The sequence below is a fragment of the Chlamydotis macqueenii genome, unplaced genomic scaffold (assembly GCF_036417535.1).
Source record: "Chlamydotis macqueenii isolate bChlMac1 unplaced genomic scaffold, bChlMac1.mat HAP1_SCAFFOLD_54, whole genome shotgun sequence".
NCBI classification, from domain to species: Eukaryota; Metazoa; Chordata; class Aves; order Otidiformes; family Otididae; genus Chlamydotis; species Chlamydotis macqueenii.
In genome coordinates this window covers 103610-122328 of record NW_028239225.1, presented here as the reverse complement: position 1 = coordinate 122328, position 18719 = coordinate 103610, and the positions used below count along the sequence as shown (strand labels likewise).

Sequence of the window (18719 nt, the reverse complement as noted above, 5' to 3'; positions counted from 1 at the left end):
TCACGGCCGGGGTCGGCGTCGCCCCCAGCTCCCGGGGGGCTCCGTGCGGTGCCCACCAGCCCACGGCCGTGGGGCGCAGCCGGGCTCTGCCTGTGGGGCTGCCCCAGCGCCCCCTCCCCACCGCGGGGCCCCTGCCCCACGCAACCATCGCCCGGCCCCTATTTATAGCCGGTGCCCCCCGTCCCGCGGGCAGTACACCTAATCCCCGTGCCAGGCCGGGCCGGACGGACGGGGGCAGCTGTGGGGGGCGACGGCCAGCCCCCCTGGCTGGCTGTGTGCATCACATACGTGCGTGCACGCACACGCGGCTGCGCCGCTGTGCGATGCGGGGCCCTGTGGGATGCGGGACTTGGGGGGCGCGGGGAGATGTGGGGGGCAGCCCCAGGCAGCGTTTGGGGGGCTGTGGCCCCGGTGGGTAAATGCCCCGCAGAGGCGCGGGCGCTTGCCTGCCCGTCGTGGCAGGGGGCTGCGGCAGGCGTGGTCCTGCCAAGGCCTGGGGAGCTCCCTGCGCCCCTCTGCACCCCGCTGCGCCCGCTGCAGGGGTCCCACCGCCTGAGCGGGGCGGGGACCTGGGTGGGAGCACCCCCGGCCCCGCGGCGCGTGGGGGCACTGGGGGCTCTGTGCCGGCCGGCCGCTGCGTCAGCCGGGCTGGCGGTGGCTGCGCCGGGGTCCGGCCGGCGCGGGGCTCGGTTTGGCACGGCCGGGGGGCCCGGGCAGAGCGTGGGGACGGGCGCTGCCGCTTTTGGGGCCGGGGGGGGCGCGGGGAAGCGCCCGGGCTGAGCCCCGCCCGCCCGGCCAGGTGCTGTCGCTGGGCGCCGACGTCCTCCCGGAGTACAAGCTGCAGGCGCCGCGCATCCACAAATGGGACCATCCTGCACTACAGCCCCTTCAAGGCGGTGTGGGACTGGCTCATCCTGCTGCTGGTCATCTACACCGCCATCTTCACGCCCTACTCCGCCGCCTTCCTGCTCAACGACCAGGAGGAGGCCCGGCGCCACAGCTGCGGCTACTCCTGCAGCCCGCTCAACGTGGTGGACCTCATCGTGGACATCATGTTCATCATCGACATCCTCATCAACTTCCGCACCACCTACGTCAACTCCAACGAGGAGGTGGTCAGCCACCCCGCCAAGATCGCCATCCACTACTTCAAGGGCTGGTTCCTCATCGACATGGTGGCCGCCATCCCCTTCGACTCCTCATCTTCGGCTCCGGCTCTGAGGAGGTGCTGCCGCCGCGCCGTGCCGCGCTGGGCTGGGCGCTCTCGGGGTGCCTGGGGGTCTCGTGCGCGCCTGCGGGTGCCTGCGGCGCTGCCGTGGGCAGCGGGGCAGTGGGTGCTGGGGTGGTGGGTGCTATTCCCTGGCAGCCAAGTCCTCCTGTGGGGCAGTGCCCGGGGGTCCCGCAGATGCCCCCAGGCTGGGTCGGGTGCCTGCTGTGCCGCGGTGGGTGCCAGAGCAGCGGGTGCTGGGTTGGTGCGTACCGGGGCAGTGGGTCTGGGGGCCGTGGGTGCCACGATACGGTGGGTCTGGGGGCGGTGCGTGCTGGGGCAGTGGGTCTGGGGGCCGGTGGGTGCCACGTTACGGTGGGTCTGGGGGTGGTGCGTGCTGGGGGCAGTGGGTCTGGGGCCGTGGGTGCCACGTTACGGTGTGTGCTGGGGGCGGTGCGTGCTGGGGGCAGTGGGTCTGGGGGCCGTGGGTGCCACGTTACGGTGTGTGCTGGGGGCGGTGCGTGCTGGGGGCAGTGGGTCTGGGGGCCGTGGGTGCCACGTTACAGTGGGTCTGGGGGTGGTGTGTGCTGGGGGCAGTGGGTCTGGGGGCCGTGGGTGCCACGTTACAGTGGGTCTGGGGGCGGTGCGTGCTGGGGGCAGTGGGTCTGGGGCCGTGGGTGCCTCGTTACGGTGTGTGCTGGGGGCAGTGGGTCTGGGGGCCGTGGGTGCCACGTTACGGTGGGTCTGGGGGCGGTGTGTGCTGGGGGCAGTGGGTCTGGGGCGGTGGGTGCCACGTTACGGTGGGTCTGGGGGCGGTGTGTGCTGGGGCAGTGGGTCTGGGGGCAGCGGTTGCCGAGGTGGTGGGCACTGGGGCGTTGGGTGCCGGGGCGGGTGCCGGCAGCGCGGCGCTGAGCGCAGGTGCAGGCGAATCTGGGTCTGGCCCTGGGGGACCCCCATGCCCTGGCGCCGACGGAGCGGTGCCACGCTCGGTGCGGGGGGGTTTAACCCCCCCCCGCGGGACCCCCTGGCACGGGGGGGTCTGTACCCCGAGGGGCACCTGAGCCCGAGGTGGGGAGGGGCCGGGGCTGCGGGGCAGGACGGGGGTCCCGCGTTCGGGGGCCCGGGCGGGGGTCTCACAGCCGCCGCCCCCGGTGACCCCCCCCCTGCACCCCCCCGCAGACCACCACGCTGATCGGGCTGCTGAAGACGGCGCGGCTGCTGCGGCTGGTGCGCGTGGCCCGCAAGCTGGACCGCTACTCGGAGTACGGGGCGGCCGTGCTCTTCCTGCTGATGTGCACCTTCGCGCTCATCGCGCACTGGCTGGCCTGCATCTGGTACGCCATCGGCAACGTGGAGGGGCAGCGCATCGGCTGGCTGCACTCGCTGGGCGACCAGATCGGCAAGCCCTCAACGCCAGCGACCCCCGCCACGGCCCTCCATCAAGGACAAGTACGTCACCGCGCTCTACTTCACCTTCAGCAGCCTCACCAGCGTGGGCTTCGGCAACGTCTCGCCCAACACCAACTCCGAGAAGATCTTCTCCATCTTGCGTCATGCTCATCGGCTGTGAGTGCCCGCGCGGGCAGCGCGCCTGTGAGCGCGCGTGACAGCGCGTGTGCGCGGCGAGCGGTGCCGGCGTGCGAGCGCGTCTGTGTCTGAGCACGTGTGTGTGTGTGAGCACGTGTGTGTGTGTGTGTAAGCACGTGTGTGTGTCTGAGCACGTGTGTGTGTGTGTGTAAGCACGTGTGTGTGTGTGTCTGAGCACGTGTGTGTGTGTGTGTCTGAGCACGTGTGTTTGTGTGTGTAAGCACGTGTGTGTGTGTCTGAGCACGTGTGTGTGTGTGTAAGCACGTGTGTGTGTGTAAGCACGTGTGTGTGAGCACGTGTGTTTGTGTGTGAGCACGCCTGTGTGAGAGAGCACGCGTGTGACAGCACATGTGCGTGCCAGCGTGCCGATATGTGTGATTGTGTGTGTGTGTGTCTGAGCGTGTGTATCTGAGCAGTGTGTCTGAGCACGTGTGTGTGTAAGCACATGTGTTTGTGTGTGAGCACGCATGTGTGAGAGAGCACGCATGTGACAGCACGTGTGCATGCAAGCGTGCCGATATGTGAGCACATGTGTGTGTCTGAGCACGTGTGTGTGTGCGAGCACACATGTGAGAGTGCACACATGTGACAGCACATGTGCGTGCAAGCATGCCGGTGTGTGAGCGTGTGTGATCGTGTGAGCATGTGTGTTTGTGTGTAAGCATGTGTTTGTGTGTAAGCACATGTGTTTGTGTGTGAGCACGCGTGTGTGAGAGAGCGCGCATGTGACAGCACGTGTGCGTGCAAGTGTGCCGGTGTGTGAGCATGTGTGTGTGTCTGAGCACGTGTGTGAGTGTGCATGTGAGCATGTATGTGCGAGCATGTCTGTGAGAACATGTCTGTGTTTGTGTGTGTGTAAGCAAATGCATGTGAGCGTGTGCATGTAAGTCTGTGTGTGAATTTGTGTGTAACCACACGTGTGAGTGTGTCTCTGTGAGTGGTTGTGTGTTTGTGTGTAAGCACGTGTGTATGTGAGCATATGTGTGTGTGCAAGCACGTGTGTGTGTCTTTGTGCATGTGTGTGTGTGCGAGCACATGTGTGAGCGCGTGTGTATTTGTGAGCGTGTATGTGAGTTTGTGCGTAAGCACGTGTGAACGTGTCCGTGAGCATGTCTGTGTGTGTGACTGTGTGAGTGTGTCTGTGAGCACATGCATGTGTGCAAGCGTGCATGTGGGAGCATGCATGTGTGTGTGCATGCACGTGTGCCTGTAAGCATACCTGTGTGAGTTGGTGTGCGTATGAGCATGCCTGTGTGTGTGTGTTGGAGCCTGTCTGTATGTGTGTAGATGTGTGTGCGTGTGTGTGTGCATGTATGTGAGTGTGTGTGCAAGCGTGCATGTTTGTGTGGGAACATCCATGCGTGCCTGTGAGCACCCAGGTGGGTTGGCACACGTGTGTGTGAATTTGTATGTGTGTGCATGTGTATGTGCACGTCTGTGTGCCTGCACGTGAGTGTGCGCGTGTGCGGGTGTGCCTGTGTGTGGAAATGTGCACGTGTGTGTAAGCGTGTGTATGTGTGGGCATGCACAGAACACGCACGCGCAGGTGGATGTGAACGTGCATGTGCGTGAGCACACACAGCTGTGCCCGTGCACGTGAGCGTGCAGGCGCGAGCGTGCGACGGAGCCGCAGCACACGTCTCTCAGACAGCCCTGCGTGTGCGCGGCCCCTCGTGCGCGGCTCCGCGAGCCCCCGTGCTCCTGCCGGCCCGCGCGCTGGCTGCGGGCGTGCGCGCAATGGTGAGTGCGGGTGCGAAGGCCGTGTTTCGGGGGGGGGAGCCCGAGGGGATGAGCGCGTGGGGGGGCCGCCTGCGCGCTCACACGCGTGTGCGGGGCCGCGCCCGCGGGGTGGGTGTGCGGGCGCTGGGTCGCCGCTGACGGCGCCCGCCCCCGCCGCAGCCCTGATGTACGCCAGCATCTTCGGGAACGTGTCGGCCATCATCCAGCGCCTGTACTCGGGCACCGCGCGCTACCACACGCAGATGCTGCGCGTCCGCGAGTTCATCCGCTTCCACCAGATCCCCAACCCGCTGCGCCAGCGCCTGGAGGAGTACTTCCAGCACGCCTGGTCCTACACCAACGGCATCGACATGAACGCGGTGAGCGCCCGCGCGCCCCCGCCGCGCCCCCCGTGCCCGCCGCGCCCCGCCTGACTGCCCCGCGTGTGCCGCAGGTGCTGAAGGGCTTCCCCGAGTGCCTGCAGGCCGACATCTGCCTGCACCTGAACCGCAGCCTGCTGCAGAACTGCCGCCCCTTCAAGGGGGCCACCAAGGGCTGCCTGCGCGCCCTGGCCATGAAGTTCAAGACCACGCACGCGCCGCCCGGCGACACGCTGGTGCACGCCGGCGACGTCCTCACCGCCCTCTACTTCATCTCCCGCGGCTCCATCGAGATCCTGCGCGGGGACGTGGTGGTGGCCATCCTGGGTGAGCCCCCCGCCGCCGCCGCCGCCCCGTCCCGCGGAGGGACGGCCGTGCCGCCGCCCTGCCGCCGCGCTGACCCCCGGCGTCCCCCCCCCGCAGGGAAGAACGACATTTTCGGGGAGCCGCTGAACCTGTACGCGCGGCCGGGGAAGTCGAACGCCGACGTGCGGGCGCTGACCTACTGCGACCTGCACAAGATCCACCGCGAGGACCTGCTGGAGGTGCTGGACATGTACCCCGAGTTCTCCGACCACTTCTGGTCCAGCCTGGAGATCACCTTCAACCTGCGCGATGTGAGGCGCCGCGCGGCCCGAGCGAGCCGGGGGGGCGGGGGGCGGGCGCCCTGGGACGCTCGCCGGCGTGGCCGGGCTGGTGGGAGCCCCCCGCCATCGCCCGCCCGGCACGGCTTCCCGCTGCGCCCACGTCCCGCCCGCCCGGGGTGGGCTGGGGGGGGTCTGGGTGCCCCCCGCCCCAATCTCACGCCCCCCGCTCCCCCACCCCCAGACCAACATGATCCCCGGCTCGCCGGGCAGCGACGAACTGGACGGTGGCTTCAACCGCCTGCGCAAGCGCAAGCTCTCCTTCCGCCGGCGCACGGAGAAAGGTGAGGCGGGGGGCGCCGGGGCGGGGGGCCGGGCCCCGGGGCAGCGGTGACCCCCGGCCCGCGTTCCCCCCCCAGATGCTGCCAACGCCGGGGAGGTGCGGAGCGGGACGAAGGCGCTGCGGCCGGGCAGGAGCCTGCAGGCGCCCGGGGCCCCGCGCGGGCCGGCCGAGTGGGAGCCCTGCCACTCCAGCTCCCCGTCCAGCTCCCCCTCCAGCGACGAGGACGAGCCCCCCGCGCCCGGGCCGGGGGCCGCCGCGCTCTCCCCGTTCCGCAGCGCCCGCCCGGGCAGCCAGGCGCCCGCGCCCGCCGAGGCCGAGGAGCGCAAGGGCAGCGACGTCTGCAACCCCCTCTCAGGTGGGGACGGGGACGGGGGGGCTGGGGACAGGGTGGAGGTCCCTGCTCCTGCTCCGTGCCTGCGGGGATAATCCCTGCTCCGTGCTCTGTGCCTCCTGGGATGCATCCCCTTTGCATCCCTACTCCCCGCTCCGTGCCTGCGGGCATGAATCCTTCCTCCCTGCTCCCTGCCTGCTGGGATGCATCCCTGCTCCACATTCCGTGCCTACTGAGATGCATCCCCTTTGCATCCCTGCTCAGTTCTTGCTGGGATGCATCGCATTTGTATCCCTGCTCCCTGTCTGCTGGGATGCATCCCTGCTCCGTGCCTACTGGGATGCATCGCATTTGTATCCCTGCTCCATGTCCGCTGGGATACGTCGCTGCCCCACGGCTGCTGGAATGCATCCCCTTTGGCTCCGTTACGTGCTCCGTGTCTGCTGGGATGAATCCCCGCTCCCTTCTCCCTGCCTTCTGGGATGCGTTCCTGCTCCATACTGGGTGTCTGCTGGGATGCATCCCCTTTGCTTTCCTGCTCCGTGCTCCATTCCTGCTGGGATGAGTTGCTACTTGGTGTCTGTTGGCATGCAGTCCCTTTGTATCCCTGCTCCGTGCCTGCTGGTGTGTATCCCTGCTCAGTTCCAGCGGGGATGCATCCCTGCTCCATGCTCGGTTCTGGCTGGGATGAATCCCCTTTGCATCCCTGCTCCATGCCTGCTGGGATGCATCTCTGCCCCACGCTCTGTGCCTGCTGGGATGCATCACTGCTCCCTGCTCAGTTCCTGATGGGATGCATCCCTGCTCCGTGTCTACTGGGATGAATCCGCTTTGCATCCCTGCTCCCTGCCTGCTGGGGTGCATCCCTGCTCCCTGCTCGGTTCCTGCTGGGATGAATCCCTGCTCCCCACCCGCTTCCGGCCAGGACACCCTAAGGACCCCCCCCCCCCCCCCACTCCCAGGCGCCTTCTCGGGGGTCTCCAACATCTTCAGCTTCTGGGGGGAGAGCCGGGGCCGGCAGTACCAGGAGCTGCCGCGCTGCACCATCCCGGCCCACGCCGCCCTCAGCATCCCGCTGCCGCCCGCCGCCCGCCGCTCCGACCTGGAGACGCGCCTCGACCTCCTCCAGAAGCAGCTCAACAGGTAATTTTTTTTTGGGGGGGGAAGGGGGCTTGTTTGAGGCAGCGCGGGCCCATGGGAGCCCCCCAATCGCCCCCAACGGGGGCGATTGGGGGGCTCCCATGGGGTCGCGCTGCCCCCCCGCGGCGTCCGGCGCGCGCCCCGACACGCGTCTCTCCGCAGGCTGGAGACGCGCATGGCCGCCGACGTCGGCTCCATCGTCCAGCTGCTGCAGCGCCAGGCCGCCCTGGTGCCCCCCGCCTACAGCGCCGTCTCGTCCCCCCACCAGCCCCCCGGCCCCCCGGGTCCGCTGCAGCCCATCCTCCCCATCACCCCCATCCAGCCGCTCTCTCAGGTGAGCACGGACCCCCAAATTTGGGGCACCCCCGCCCCCCTTCCCGTGCCCCATCACCCTCTTTTCCAGCCCCGTTGTGGGTTGGGGTCACCCCTGAGCCCCCCAAGTTAGGGGCAGCCCCTCTCCCCATCCTGTAGTCCCACTGTGGGTTGGGGTCACCCCCGAGCCCCCCCAGATTGGGGGCAACCCCCTTGCAGTGCCCAGTCACCCCATTTTCCAGCCCCACTGTGGGCTGGGGTCACCCCTGGGCCCCCAAGTTTGGGGGCAGCCCCCTTCCTGTGCCCCATCACCCCCTCTTCCAGCCCTGTTGTGGGTTGGGGTCTCCCCTGAGCCCCCCAGGTTTGGAGCAGCCCCTCTCCCCATCCTCTGGTCCCACTGCAGGTTGGGGTCACCCCTGAGCCCCCCAAGTTTGGGGCAGCCTCTCTCCCCATTTTCCAGCCCCACTGTGGGCTGGGGTCACCCATGAGCCCCCCAAATTTGGGGCAAGCCCCTTGCAGTGCCCAGTCACCCCGTTTTCCAGCCCCGCTGTGGGTTGAGGTCACCCCTGAGCCCCCTTTGATTTAGGGAGCCCCCCCCCCATCCTCCGGTCCCACTGCGGCTTGGGGTCACCCCTGAGCCCCCCAGGTTTGGGGCAGCCCCCTCCTGTGCCCCATTGCTCCCTAGCCCCACTGCCACGGGGCGGGTGGCACCCCAAGCCCCCCCCGGCCGCCCCCCGGCACAGGGGTGACCCCGGCGCCCCTCTCCCCCGCAGGTTCCCAGTTTCCCGGTGCCGCTGGAGCCCCCGCGCGCCCCCGCGCCCCCCCAGGAGCCGCCGCCGCCGCCGCCGGACGTCGTGGTGCTGGTGCGGGCGGCGGCCGCCCCGCCTCGCCGCCTCTCGCTGCCCGGGCCGCCGCCCGCCGCGCAGCCGCTGCACAGACACTGCTCCGACCCCGGCAGTTAATGCGCGGGCCCGGGGGGCGGCCGGGACCCCCGGCGCCACGGGACCCCCGGCTCCAGGCCGCCGTCCCCCACGGACAATGCCTCCCGCCGCCGGCGGCCCGCGGGGGGGCGGCGCCGGCCCCCCGGCACCCCCGCGTTAGCTGGCCTAACCCGGGGGGCCAGGCCCCCCGCCCCGCTGCCCGGGGCCCGGCTGGCAGGGCTGTCGGACGCGTGACGTGTGCCGCTCTTCGCCTCTCCCTCCTCCTCCTCCTCCTCCTCCCCCCGTAGCGCCGCGGCCCCTTCCCCAGCCGGACCCCGGGGACGCGGTGGTGGTGGGGGGGGGGCTGCACGGGGGGGGCTCACACGTGTGTCACGCGTGTTTCCGTGTGCTGCGGGCCTGCCTGTCGCACCCACCCTGTGTGTGCGTGTGTGTGCACGCGTGTGCGTGTTCTCGTGTCCGGCGCCCCGGGATGCCGCCCGTGTCCCGGGGTGGGGGGGCTCCTGCTGTGCCGGGACGCCCGCGCTGCTCTCTGGGGGGGGGGGGTCGTGCCCGTGTGTACCCCTGCGTGTGTCTGTACGTCCACCCCGGCCGCGCTTCCCACCCGCGTATCACGCACGTGCATGCCTGTGTGGGTGCACGCGTGTGCGCTGAGCCGCGGCGCGGGGCGAAGGTGCGTGGCGGGCGCGTGGCCCCCCCAGCCGTGTCCCCGTCCTTGTCCTGCTGCGGGTGGCCCCGCCAGCTGGGGACGTTTTTGTGCCCCGGGGCAGCCCCCTCCCCGCGCCAGCCGCCGGTGCCCCCCGGTTTCCCCGCACCCCCCGGCCGCTCCCCCCGCACAGCCGGCGGCCCGGGCAGCGCCCCACCCGCGGTGCCGCCCCGCGCATGGGGAGGGGGACACCCCGGCAGGGAGGGGCGCGGGCAGGGCCGGGGGCCGTGGGGCTGCCGCCCACCCCCCGCTCGCCCCCAGCTCCTGGTAGCGTGTGCCGTGTTCGTGCCGTCGTCCCGTAGCCGTGTCACGCAGCCCCGCATGTCGCCTTCCGCGGTAGGTGCCCCCCGCCCGCCCCCCCGCCCCAATAAACCGGACCGACACCCCGGCTCTGTGTGCGGCTGCGCCGCGGGACCGGGCCGCCGCCGCGGGGAGGGGGACGGGACCCCGGGGAGGGAAGGGCCGGGGGCACCCTGCTGCGGGGCGCGGGGGGCGATGCTGGCACAACGGCAGCGGCGCCAAATATCACGGGAGCCGGGGAGCAGGCGGCGTGTCCTCGTGCCCGCGACGGCCCCGTGCCCGCGGCGATGCCGGGGCGGCCGCGCGGCCCAGGCGGAGACGGGACGGAGGAGGGGGCATCGCTTTTACTGAGCGCGGGGCGCGGCGCGGCCCACCCCACGGCGCGGCCCGGGCGCGGGTGCCGCCGCGGCGCAGGGTGCCAGGGCCGGCGCGGGCGCGTCACTCGGGGCGGTACGTGCCGTTGTAGGTGAAGGGCTCCGGGGCGACGCAGGGGCCGGGGCTGGCGGGCGTCCAGCGCTGGATCTCCAGGCGGGAGAAGGTGGGGGGGTCCAGCGGGCGGACGATGACGGGGCCGCGCGAGGCCAACGAGGGGTCCTCGTCGAAGAAGTTGAAGGGGCGCAGGAAGAAGCCGACGGCGTTGCCGGGGGTGGCCGTGTTGGGGACGTCCTCGGCGTGCGGGATGTGCAGGAAGCCGACGGTCACCCAGGCCACCAGGTCCTGCGCGGAGGGGACCGCGGCGTCGGCGGGGCGCGCGGTGCGGGGGGCCGCCGGCCCCGGGGGGCTCCTGGCCGCTGCCCCCCCGCCAGCTCGGTCCCCGCGGTGTCACCTGGTCCTCGATGGTCTCGTTGTCGCGGAGGAAGCCCTCGAAGTTGACCAGGGGCTCCCAGGGCTCGTTCTGGGCGTAGATGCTGCTGCTGCTGGGCTCGTTGTCGTGGTGCCGCGTCACGGCCAGGTGGTACCTGCGGGCACACGGCGGGATCGGGCCTGCTGCTGGGGCGCAGGGGGACACCCCATCTCCCCCCCCGCCCCGGGCTCCCTGAACCGTGCCGCCCGCCGCCCGCCCACGCGGGGGGGGTCACGGCCGCCCTCGGCTCCAGCGGAGCGGACCGGGCTGGGACCCCCACGTGCCCCGGGTGGGTGCCACCGCCCGCTCCGAGGTGCCGCGGCAGGAACGCGGGGTCTCTCCGGGGGCCGCCCGGGCGGCGGCCGTGCCGTGAGCGGCTCGGCCCGCGGAGCGGCTGTGGCGGTGGGGACGGGGAGCCGCGGGCACGAGGGGCCGCCCTGGGAAGGTCCCGGCGCCGCAACTGCGCGCTCGGGGCTCGGCACGCGGGCAGCGGGGCCGGCGGCAGCCGCATCCTCGCGCGGCGGGGACCCCGCGCCCCACCTGCCCCAGGAGACGCCCTTCTCCTCCTGCCAGCCGCGCGGCAGCACCCGCCCGGCGTGGGAGCTGTGCTGGATGCGGTAGCTGCGCGGGTGGCCCCAGCGGTTGCGCTGGCGCGGGTTGTAGAAGAGCAGGTAGCGCGGCAGCGCCTTGCCGAAGGGGAAGGCGGCCTGGCGCTCGCTGCGGCGCTGCTGCCGGTGCAGCCAGGGCTGCACCACGCGGGCGCCCGGGCTCCAGGGGTTGGAGATGTTCTCGAAGCGCAGGTCCATCGTCTCGAAGCTGTTGCCGGTGCCTGCGGAGCAGAGGGGCCGTGAGCGGCGGCGGGGCCCGGGGCGCGCCAGCCCCCTGCCCGCGGCACGCGTGCGGTCCCAGCGCCCCCCCCCCGCAGCCGGGGGGCCGCACCTGCGATGTCCAGGTCCACCTTGTAGTGCACCAGGTGGGTGTGGAGGTTGCCCAGGACGTGGCTGTGCACGCGGCTGCCGTAGCGCCGGCCCTGCGGCGTGTAGAAGGTGGCGTGGATGTAGCCGGTGGCGTGGACCTTGGCCTCCAGGACGCCGTTGGGGTAGAGCAGGAAGTCCCAGATGTAGTCGTAGTTGTAGACGGTGGAGGTGGTGCGCAGGACCAGCGCCTGCCCCTCCAGCCCGGCGTAGAAGTTGAAGCCCCCTTGGAAGTCGCTGTCGAAGTGGCGGCGGAGCGGGACGCCGGTGGGCAGCTCGAAGACGCAGATGGCGCGGGAGAAGCGCACGGGCCCGTCGGCGTCGTACAGGTGGTGGGCGTCCAGGTAGGTGGCCGTCTCGGGGCAGTCGATGCCGCGGGCCAGCTCGTAGGTGACGGAGCCCATGCCCCAGCCGGCGTCCACGTACTTGGTCTGCATGGCGGCCGGCGTGTGCCCCCCGTAGAAGGCCAACGCCTCCTGCACGCTCACCTCGTAGGCCAGGCGCTCGCCGTTGAAGCGCAGGTCGAAGAGCTGCAGGCCGGCGGAGGAGCGCAGGCGGAAGGCCAGGCTCCAGCCCCCGTACTCCAGCCGGTTGCCCCGCAGCCGGTACCGCCGGCCCTGCGGCTCGCACACCTTGGCCCCGTGCACCTCGGTGGGGGTGCCGGTGGCGAAGCGCCCGCGGGGCTCGTAGCTGGAGAAGAGCTGCCGCGAGGGGGGCTCGGCCAGGCGCGCCACCGCCAGCGTCCCCCGCTCGTAGTGCTCGGCCAGCTCCCGCGGGCTGGAGAAGTACTGCCCGTTGTACCAGAGCCGCTGCACCGCCCAGCGCCGTGGGTCGGGGTCCCGGTGGTCCACCAGCACCTCCAGCCCCACCGGGTGCAGGAAGAAGCCCTCCACGAAGCGCTGCAGCACCAGCCAGCTGCGCCGCTCGCCGGGCGCCAGCCCCCGCGGCGCCACGTCCGAGAAGGTCAGGCAGCGCCCGGAGCAGTTGTGGTACCAGAAGCCGGTGGCGTCGCGCAGCAGGCGGTAGAGCGGCTCCATCGCCGCGGCCAGCACGCGGTGCAGCAGCTCGTACTCCAGCTGGGTGACGGGCCGGGCGGCGAAGGGCACGGCGCGGCCCCCCTTGAAGCGCAGCGGCCGGTAGTAGCCGGGCCGGGGCAGGGGCCCCACGGCGAATTCAGTGACGTTGGGCTCCGCCTGCCCCCCGAAAAAGACGACGGCCCGAGCCTGGCGCTGGGGCCGGGGGCCGCCCCGGTCCAGGTAGCGCAGGGCCAGGCGCTTCTTGGGGGGCAGCAGCTCCACCAGGAACAGCGTGTTCTTGGCCAGGGGCCCGCCGCGGCTCGGGGACAGCCCCAGCTCCGGCCGGCTCATCAGGAAGGTCCGCACGGCCCGCAGCTCCGCCGGAGACAGGTCGGCAAAGATGGAGGCCGCGTCTGGAGGTGGCGCGGCGGGGTCAGGGCTGGGGTCCGGGCTGGGGTCCGGGCTGGAGCCAGCTGTGACGCCCAGCACGGCCAGCGCCCAGGCGAGCCAGAGCGGCCACATCTCGGGGGACCTGGGGGCAGAGGGAGCGATGGGCCGCGTCCGCGCCTGCCGCCGGCGGTGGCCGGTACCGTCCCCGGGATCCCTGCGCCGCGCCGTGGCCTTTGGCGCAGACCCTTCCGCACCGGCAGCTGCCGAAAGCACCGCCACCCTGGCAGAGCGTGGCGCGGGCGCCGCGGGACGCCGCCGCATGCCGTCCCGTCCGGCCATGCGGCACCGCGCCGGCGAGGCCGGCATGGCGCTCCGCCGGGTCGCACCGCGCCGGCTCTCCCGGGGCAGCGTGAACCCCGCCGCGGGCCGAGCACCGGCCCCACGCGAGCACGCGGCCCCCGGGACAGAGCCGTGGAGGAGCTGGGGTCCGGCCAGGGGCGCGATCCCCCTGCGCCGAGGGGTCCCTGCTGGCGGGGCTCCGCTCGGGGCGCGATGGCGGGGGGCTGTGCCCCCGGACGCTGGCTGGCGGGGCCGGGGGCTGGCGGGGCAGGGAGGGGGCCTGCACTGTGCCGGTGGGACGGGGGCACCACCAAACCCCGCAGGGGTGCCCACGGAGCCCGGCCAGAGCCCCCCGCGTTGCCCCCCGGAGCCCCCCAACGTCCTGACGCCCACCCGGGGCGGCTCGTGGGCCCCGACCCGCGGCCGAGGCCCCACCGGGACCCCCGGCACCCGGGGGAGCAGCCCCCCCCCCCCCCCCCGCAGCCCCTCAGCACCCCCCGGCCCCCCACTCACCTCCCCGCGCGCTGTGAACTTCCCTGCACCGTGCCTCCCGCTCTCTGCCCCGGCCCCGGGGCCGCTGACCCCCCCTCCTCCCCCCCGGCCCCGGGTCAGCGCTGCCCGCTCCCGCCCGGGGCCAAGGCCACTGCCGCGGGGGGGCTCCCTCCCTCCCCCCCCCCCCGCCCTGCCATAGCCCGGGGGCTGCGGGCCCGCCCCCCGCGTGGATTTCCCACGCCCCCCCCCCCACTTCCCCGCTCCACCGCCCCGCACCTGCGCGCTCCCGCCGCCGCTCGCCGCCGCGCTCCACGCCCACGCGGGGGGAACTGGGGAGGGGCCCCACGCGGGAACGGGAGAGGGGAGGGAGGTGAGGAGAGGAGAGCCCCCCCCCCCCGAATCAACCCCCCCCTCCATCGCATTCTCGAGCCGCGCACCGCGTGGGCGCGCACCCCACGCAGCGTGACAGCGCCCTGCGCGGCGTGGGGGCTGCTCCTGCGGGACCCTCCACCCCCCCCCCTCACTGGGGATGGGCGTGAAGTGGGAGGGGTCTGCCCCCCCCTCCACCTCCCACCCCGCGCGTGGGGCCGCACCCCCCGCCCCCCCCCCCACGCTGGTTAATGAACACCCAGCGGTCACGCGGGTCTGAGCCGCGGCCGCCCGGTCGTTCACCCCCCCCCCCCGCCCCGCCCCCAGCCCCGCCCGGTTCCGGGGGCTTCGCTCGTTGTGACCTCACTGGGTTCAAACTCCACGGACGGGGCGAGATAACCGCGGGGACAAACCCACGGGAGACCACGGCCACGCAGAGGGGATGGGGGGGATGCGGGGAGGGGGGCGGGGGAGCGCCTTTTGGCGCTCCCCCGCCCCCCCCCGCATCCCCCCCATCCCCAAAAAGCAGAGAAGCCCCAGACGCGCCCCCCCCACCCACGCCTCCCCTCCGTGGATCATCGCGTCTCTGTCCTGAGTGGGAAGTGGACCGGCCAGACCCCCTCCTCCCAGTGCCCCCAGAAGGTTCCCGTGTGGGAGTGTCCCCCCCTCGTGCCCTGTGGAGCCCCGGGGGGGGGGGGGGGGGGCGTGCGGAGAGGGTGATGGTGGGGGGGAGGGTGGTGGTCCCGGATAATCGGGACAATTCCCGGGGGAACGGAGGGTGCGCGTGGCGGGGAGGGGGGACGATTCCGGAATGTTCTCCGGCACGTGGCGCGGCGAAGGGCTGCGCCGGCGGGAACGCGTGAGGACGTGGATCGGCAGAGACCGGGGCCGGGGGGTGAGCGAGACCCCGGAGTCCCGGGAGCGAAGCCTCTGTCCCGGGGGGGGGCCGCGGGGCGGGGCTGGTGTCGCCGCCGCTGGGAAGGGAAGCCAGGGCGGGGGCGCGCGGGATCGCCCGGGGCGGGGGCGCGCGGGATCGCCCGGGGTGCGGGCGTGCGGGATCGCCCGGGGTGCGGCCGTGCGGGATCGCCCGGGGTGCGGGCGCGCTGGCGGGGGCTTTACGCTGAGCCGGGATTAGCGCGGAAAGCTGCCGCGGCGCGGTAATCCGCCACGGAGAAAGGCCGCGGGGCCGCCCCCCCCGCCACGGGCCCTGCCGCCCGCCAGGCTAGGGCGCATTTTGGGTGCGCTTACCCCGGATTTGGGTGCGTTTGCCCCATTTTTGGGTGCGTTTGCCCCCTTGCCGTGTCCCGCTGCCCTCCGGGGGTGGGGTCCCTCGGGGCCCGGGGGGGCATCCCCGAGGCTGGGGGGGGCACAACCCCGTGGCAATGCCTCTGCCTGTCCCTCCTTCACTCGTCCCCGTGGCAACATCTTCCTGACCCCCTCCATTTCCATGGCAACGCACCCGCTGCCCCTCCAGGACCCACAGCTACACCCCGTCCCCATGGCAATGCCTCCGCGACCCCTCCGTCCCCATAGCAACGGGTCCCCTGCCCCTCCGCACCACCGCCCCTCCCGCCCCTCTCCATCCCCGTTCCCATGGCAACGCCTCCCTTGGTCCCGCCCCCTCGGCGACGCCCCCTCGCGCCTCCATCACCATGGCAACCGGCCCGGGGCGGGGCGCTGCGGGGGGGGCGGGGCGCGCGCAGGCGCCCGGCCGGGGTCACGAGGCCGCAGCTCGGGGGTCGGGCAGAGCGGCCGCTGTCGCCATGGCAACGCGGCCTGGCCGGGGGCGCGCCGGGCGCCGCCGTACCCCCGCTCCCCGGCCGGGCTCTCCGGTGGGGCCGGCCCCGCCAGCCCGGGCCCCGGCGGCGGGGGAACAGGGCCCTGCCGTGCGGGCGAGGCCCGGGCTGGGGCGCGGGAGGGGTGCCGCGGGCCCGGCCTGGCAGCCCGGGGGGGTTCGCAGGGCCCGGAGCCCCGGCGGAGGGCAGGGTGCGGGGCGAAGGCCGACGGAGCAGTGCTGTCCCGCCGCCGCAGCGCGTTGTGCTGGGGGGTTCCGCCCCGCGCGCCTCAGCTCCTGCGAGCGGCGGCCCCGCCGTTTTGGGGAAGCTCGGGCGCGTCTCTCACGAGAAGGCCGTGCAGGCCCGGCGACGCGCGGGGGTCTGGCGGGAAGAGCCGTTCCTCAGGAGCCAGAGCCCCGGGAGGGGGGCGGGCGTGGGGGCAGCCGGGGGGCCGGCGCGGCGGCGCGGGAGGGCGCGGCGAGGGCCTTTAGGAGCGGCAGGGCTTCCCCGGGAGCGGCCGTTCCCCAGCGGGGTCTGAGGCGCGACTCGGCAGCGACGGAGGCTGTCCCGCAGCCGCCTGCCCGTTCAAAGCACGGCGTTTGCCCTTCGTTGGTGCTACCGGGGCAGGGCCGCGGATGTGGAGTGCCACAGCCGCGCTGGGACCCTCGCTGGGACCCCCGTGCTCGCCGTCGCAGCCCCTGCAGCGCCGCACGCGCCAGCTGCTGCCTTACACACGGCCTCGCTGAGGGGTGGAAAACCGCTCTGGTTTTAGAGGAAAATTCCTCTGTTTCTATAAAAGGAAACCGCATGAGGATGTCTGGAGTCAAAGGAGCCTTTGGAACAAAAGTTCTGAGCGCGTGTTTATGTTCCGCGGCAGATTGAGTTATCAGCCGCACGCAGGTGATAAATGGCCGTGGGAGAGCCGGGCCGGGGCTTCCTCTTGCCGGGCAGCAGCCGAAGGAGAGGCGAGCGGAGGGCGAGTGCTGAGGGAGTGCCTGAGGTGGCCGGGTACACCCAGTAGCGCGGGGGAGCCGCTCCAGCCTGCGGAGCTAACCAGAGGGTCAGCCAGGCAAACGTCTCTCACTCTTTTTTTTAAGGTGCCCATCGCAAAAGTTTCATGTTCGTAGGAGATGCCTGGTCCAGCGACGGCAAGAGCTGGGGAGATCCTCCCCGTGCTGCAGCCCGGGACAGGCCTGGCCGCTGGGATAGCCCGGCTCTCTGGAGCTGGAGCCCCGGGTGAGCACACAGCGAAATGGAGGGGCAGGGGCGTTCTCGCTGCTTCTCCCTCTGCCTCGGGTGGCTGGGGGCACTCCCAGCGCAAATCCCGGCCGGGCGGAGGATGGATGGGGAGCAGCCCTGAGGAGAGGGACTTGGGGGTGCTGGTGAGAGAGAAGCTCAACGTGAGCCGGCAACGGGCGCTGGCAGCCCAGAAACCAACGGCACCCTGGGCTGCACCCCCCGCAGCGCAGGCAGGGGGTGAGGGAGGGGATTCTGCCCCTCTGCCCCGCTCGGTGAGACCCCCCTGCAGCGCTGCGTCCAGCTCTGGAGCCCCCAACGTCAGAAGGACACGGAGGTGTCGGAGAGGGTCCCGAGGAGGCCACGCAGATGCTGGGAGGGCTGGAGCAGCTCTGCTGCGAGGCCGGGCTGGGAGCTGGGGCTGGACAACCCCAACATTCCAGGCCAGGCTGGCCGGGGCTCTGAGCAACCTGACCCAGTTGGAGATGTGATCCGGTTGGACTGGGCGGGCTTTAATGGGCCCTTCCCACCCAAACCGATGCGTGGTTCCGTGACTCCTGACGTCCGCTGGTTTTTGACCCCCTCTCATCTTTCACACCTTGCCCTGTCCCCGGGGCCTCTCGCCGGCGCGGCAGAGGCGGATTCGGTTGCTGAGCGCCGGCTGGCAGCGCGCCTGCCTGCGCCCGGCACTGGGCAGCTCCCGACCCAGCGGCTGCTTCCCGGAGCAGGGGCTTTGTCAGGCGGGACGTTTCCAAATAAACCGTGAGGCTTCTGCGCCCTTGAGCCGCCGTCCTGCGCCCCCTTCGCTGTGGCGGCGAGGGCTGCGGGGGAAGAGTGGGTGTTGAAGATCTTTAGTTACAAGGGGCTGGACTGCGGTGCGGCTTGGGAAAAGCAAACAGCGGGGCTGGACGCGTCTGGAAAGCCTCAAACGCGGCTCCACAGCCCCGCTGTGTTTCTTGTGCGACCTTTCGCTCTCGTATTTCTTCGCGGAAGACCTGGTTCTTGTTTATGGGGAAAAATTTCTTGCTGTCACCCCCCCCTCCAAAACTAAAGCGGCTTCCTGGAAACCTTCCACCTCCAGGCAACAGCAGTGGGGCCGTGGGTCCTGTGTGACCGGCCGCCTCCTGTGCCCCCTTACGCCCCAGAGCCTGCGCTTCCCTCCCGCTTGGCACGGAAGTTGATGTTCCTCTGCCTTCGCCGCCTTGCTGTGCACACCGGGCGCTTCTAAAGCGCGGGGGCGTGAGGCTGAGCGTTGCCGTCTCCGTGGCCGCCGCGCGGTGCGGCGCGTCCCTCGGCTGGGGCGCAGCGCGGACGCGGGGGCTCTCGGCTCTCTCCTTTCGGAGCAGCGTTCGGATCGCCCCAGCTGGCGCCTTCCCCCGGCGCGGGTTTATCCGCAGTTCCGTAACCGCAGTTGAAGCCTTGTCGTCAAAAGAATAACAAAGCGCACAACGGCCCCGTAAACTCCTCCTCTCCTCTGCCAGCTGGTTTCTTCTTTTGAGAGAAAATCTTCCATTGCTCAGGCCTTTTTATGAGTTTATGCGTTGTTTTGGGGCCCGGGCTCCGTGTTTCACCCAGGGATGTTTCCTTTTAAGGCATGGAGGGCTGCTCTGGGAAGGGCGGCCGCTAAATCACCCGGGCTGAGCAGCGCCCGCGCTGCCGGCGCGAACGGGAAAAGCAAACGGGAACATTGGGTTTGAAAAGCCCCGAAGCTCCCGGCGCTGCTCCCGCGGGGGCTGC

At 71.7% G+C, this 18719-nt stretch overlaps 2 protein-coding genes across 2 annotated transcripts; one reads left to right on the top strand and one right to left on the bottom strand.

The window, feature by feature from the left end:
- Positions 1-430: 430 nt before the first annotated feature.
- Positions 431-8698, top strand: KCNH2 (potassium voltage-gated channel subfamily H member 2; the record flags this gene model as incomplete). Its single annotated transcript, XM_086771738.1, is given in 15 exon segments — positions 431-573; positions 800-865; positions 867-1194; positions 1197-1225; positions 2387-2635; positions 2637-2753; positions 2755-2773; positions 4694-4893; positions 4968-5220; positions 5317-5510; positions 5722-5821; positions 5897-6175; positions 7114-7294; positions 7454-7625; positions 8377-8698. Coding segments are annotated over 15 exon segments (2519 nt in total), but the record flags the coding sequence as incomplete, so codon positions are not given.
- A 1175-nt stretch (positions 8699-9873) lies between these two features.
- On the bottom strand, positions 9874-12913 carry AOC1 (amine oxidase copper containing 1). Its single transcript, XM_086771739.1, has 4 exons — positions 11331-12913; positions 10932-11220; positions 10374-10506; positions 9874-10264 (listed from the first exon to the last, which is right to left on the bottom strand). Exons 1-4 carry the CDS (start codon positions 12901-12903, stop codon positions 9986-9988), a joined length of 2274 nt encoding a protein of 757 aa, XP_086627865.1. The 5' UTR covers positions 12904-12913; the 3' UTR covers positions 9874-9985.
- Positions 12914-18719: the final 5806 nt, after the last annotated feature.

Excerpts from the sequence above, each read along its gene's own strand:
- AOC1 (XM_086771739.1), bottom strand. The coding sequence starts at position 12,903 with ATGTGGCCGCTCTGGCTCGCCTGGGCGCTGGCCGTGCTGGGCGTCACA. Across the intron at positions 10,507-10,931 it reads AAGGGCGTCTCCTGGGGCAG|GTACCACCTGGCCGTGACGC; the intron begins GTGGGGCGCGGG and ends GTGTGCCCGCAG. Across the intron at positions 10,265-10,373 it reads ACGAGACCATCGAGGACCAG|GACCTGGTGGCCTGGGTGAC; the intron begins GTGACACCGCGG and ends CCCTCCGCGCAG.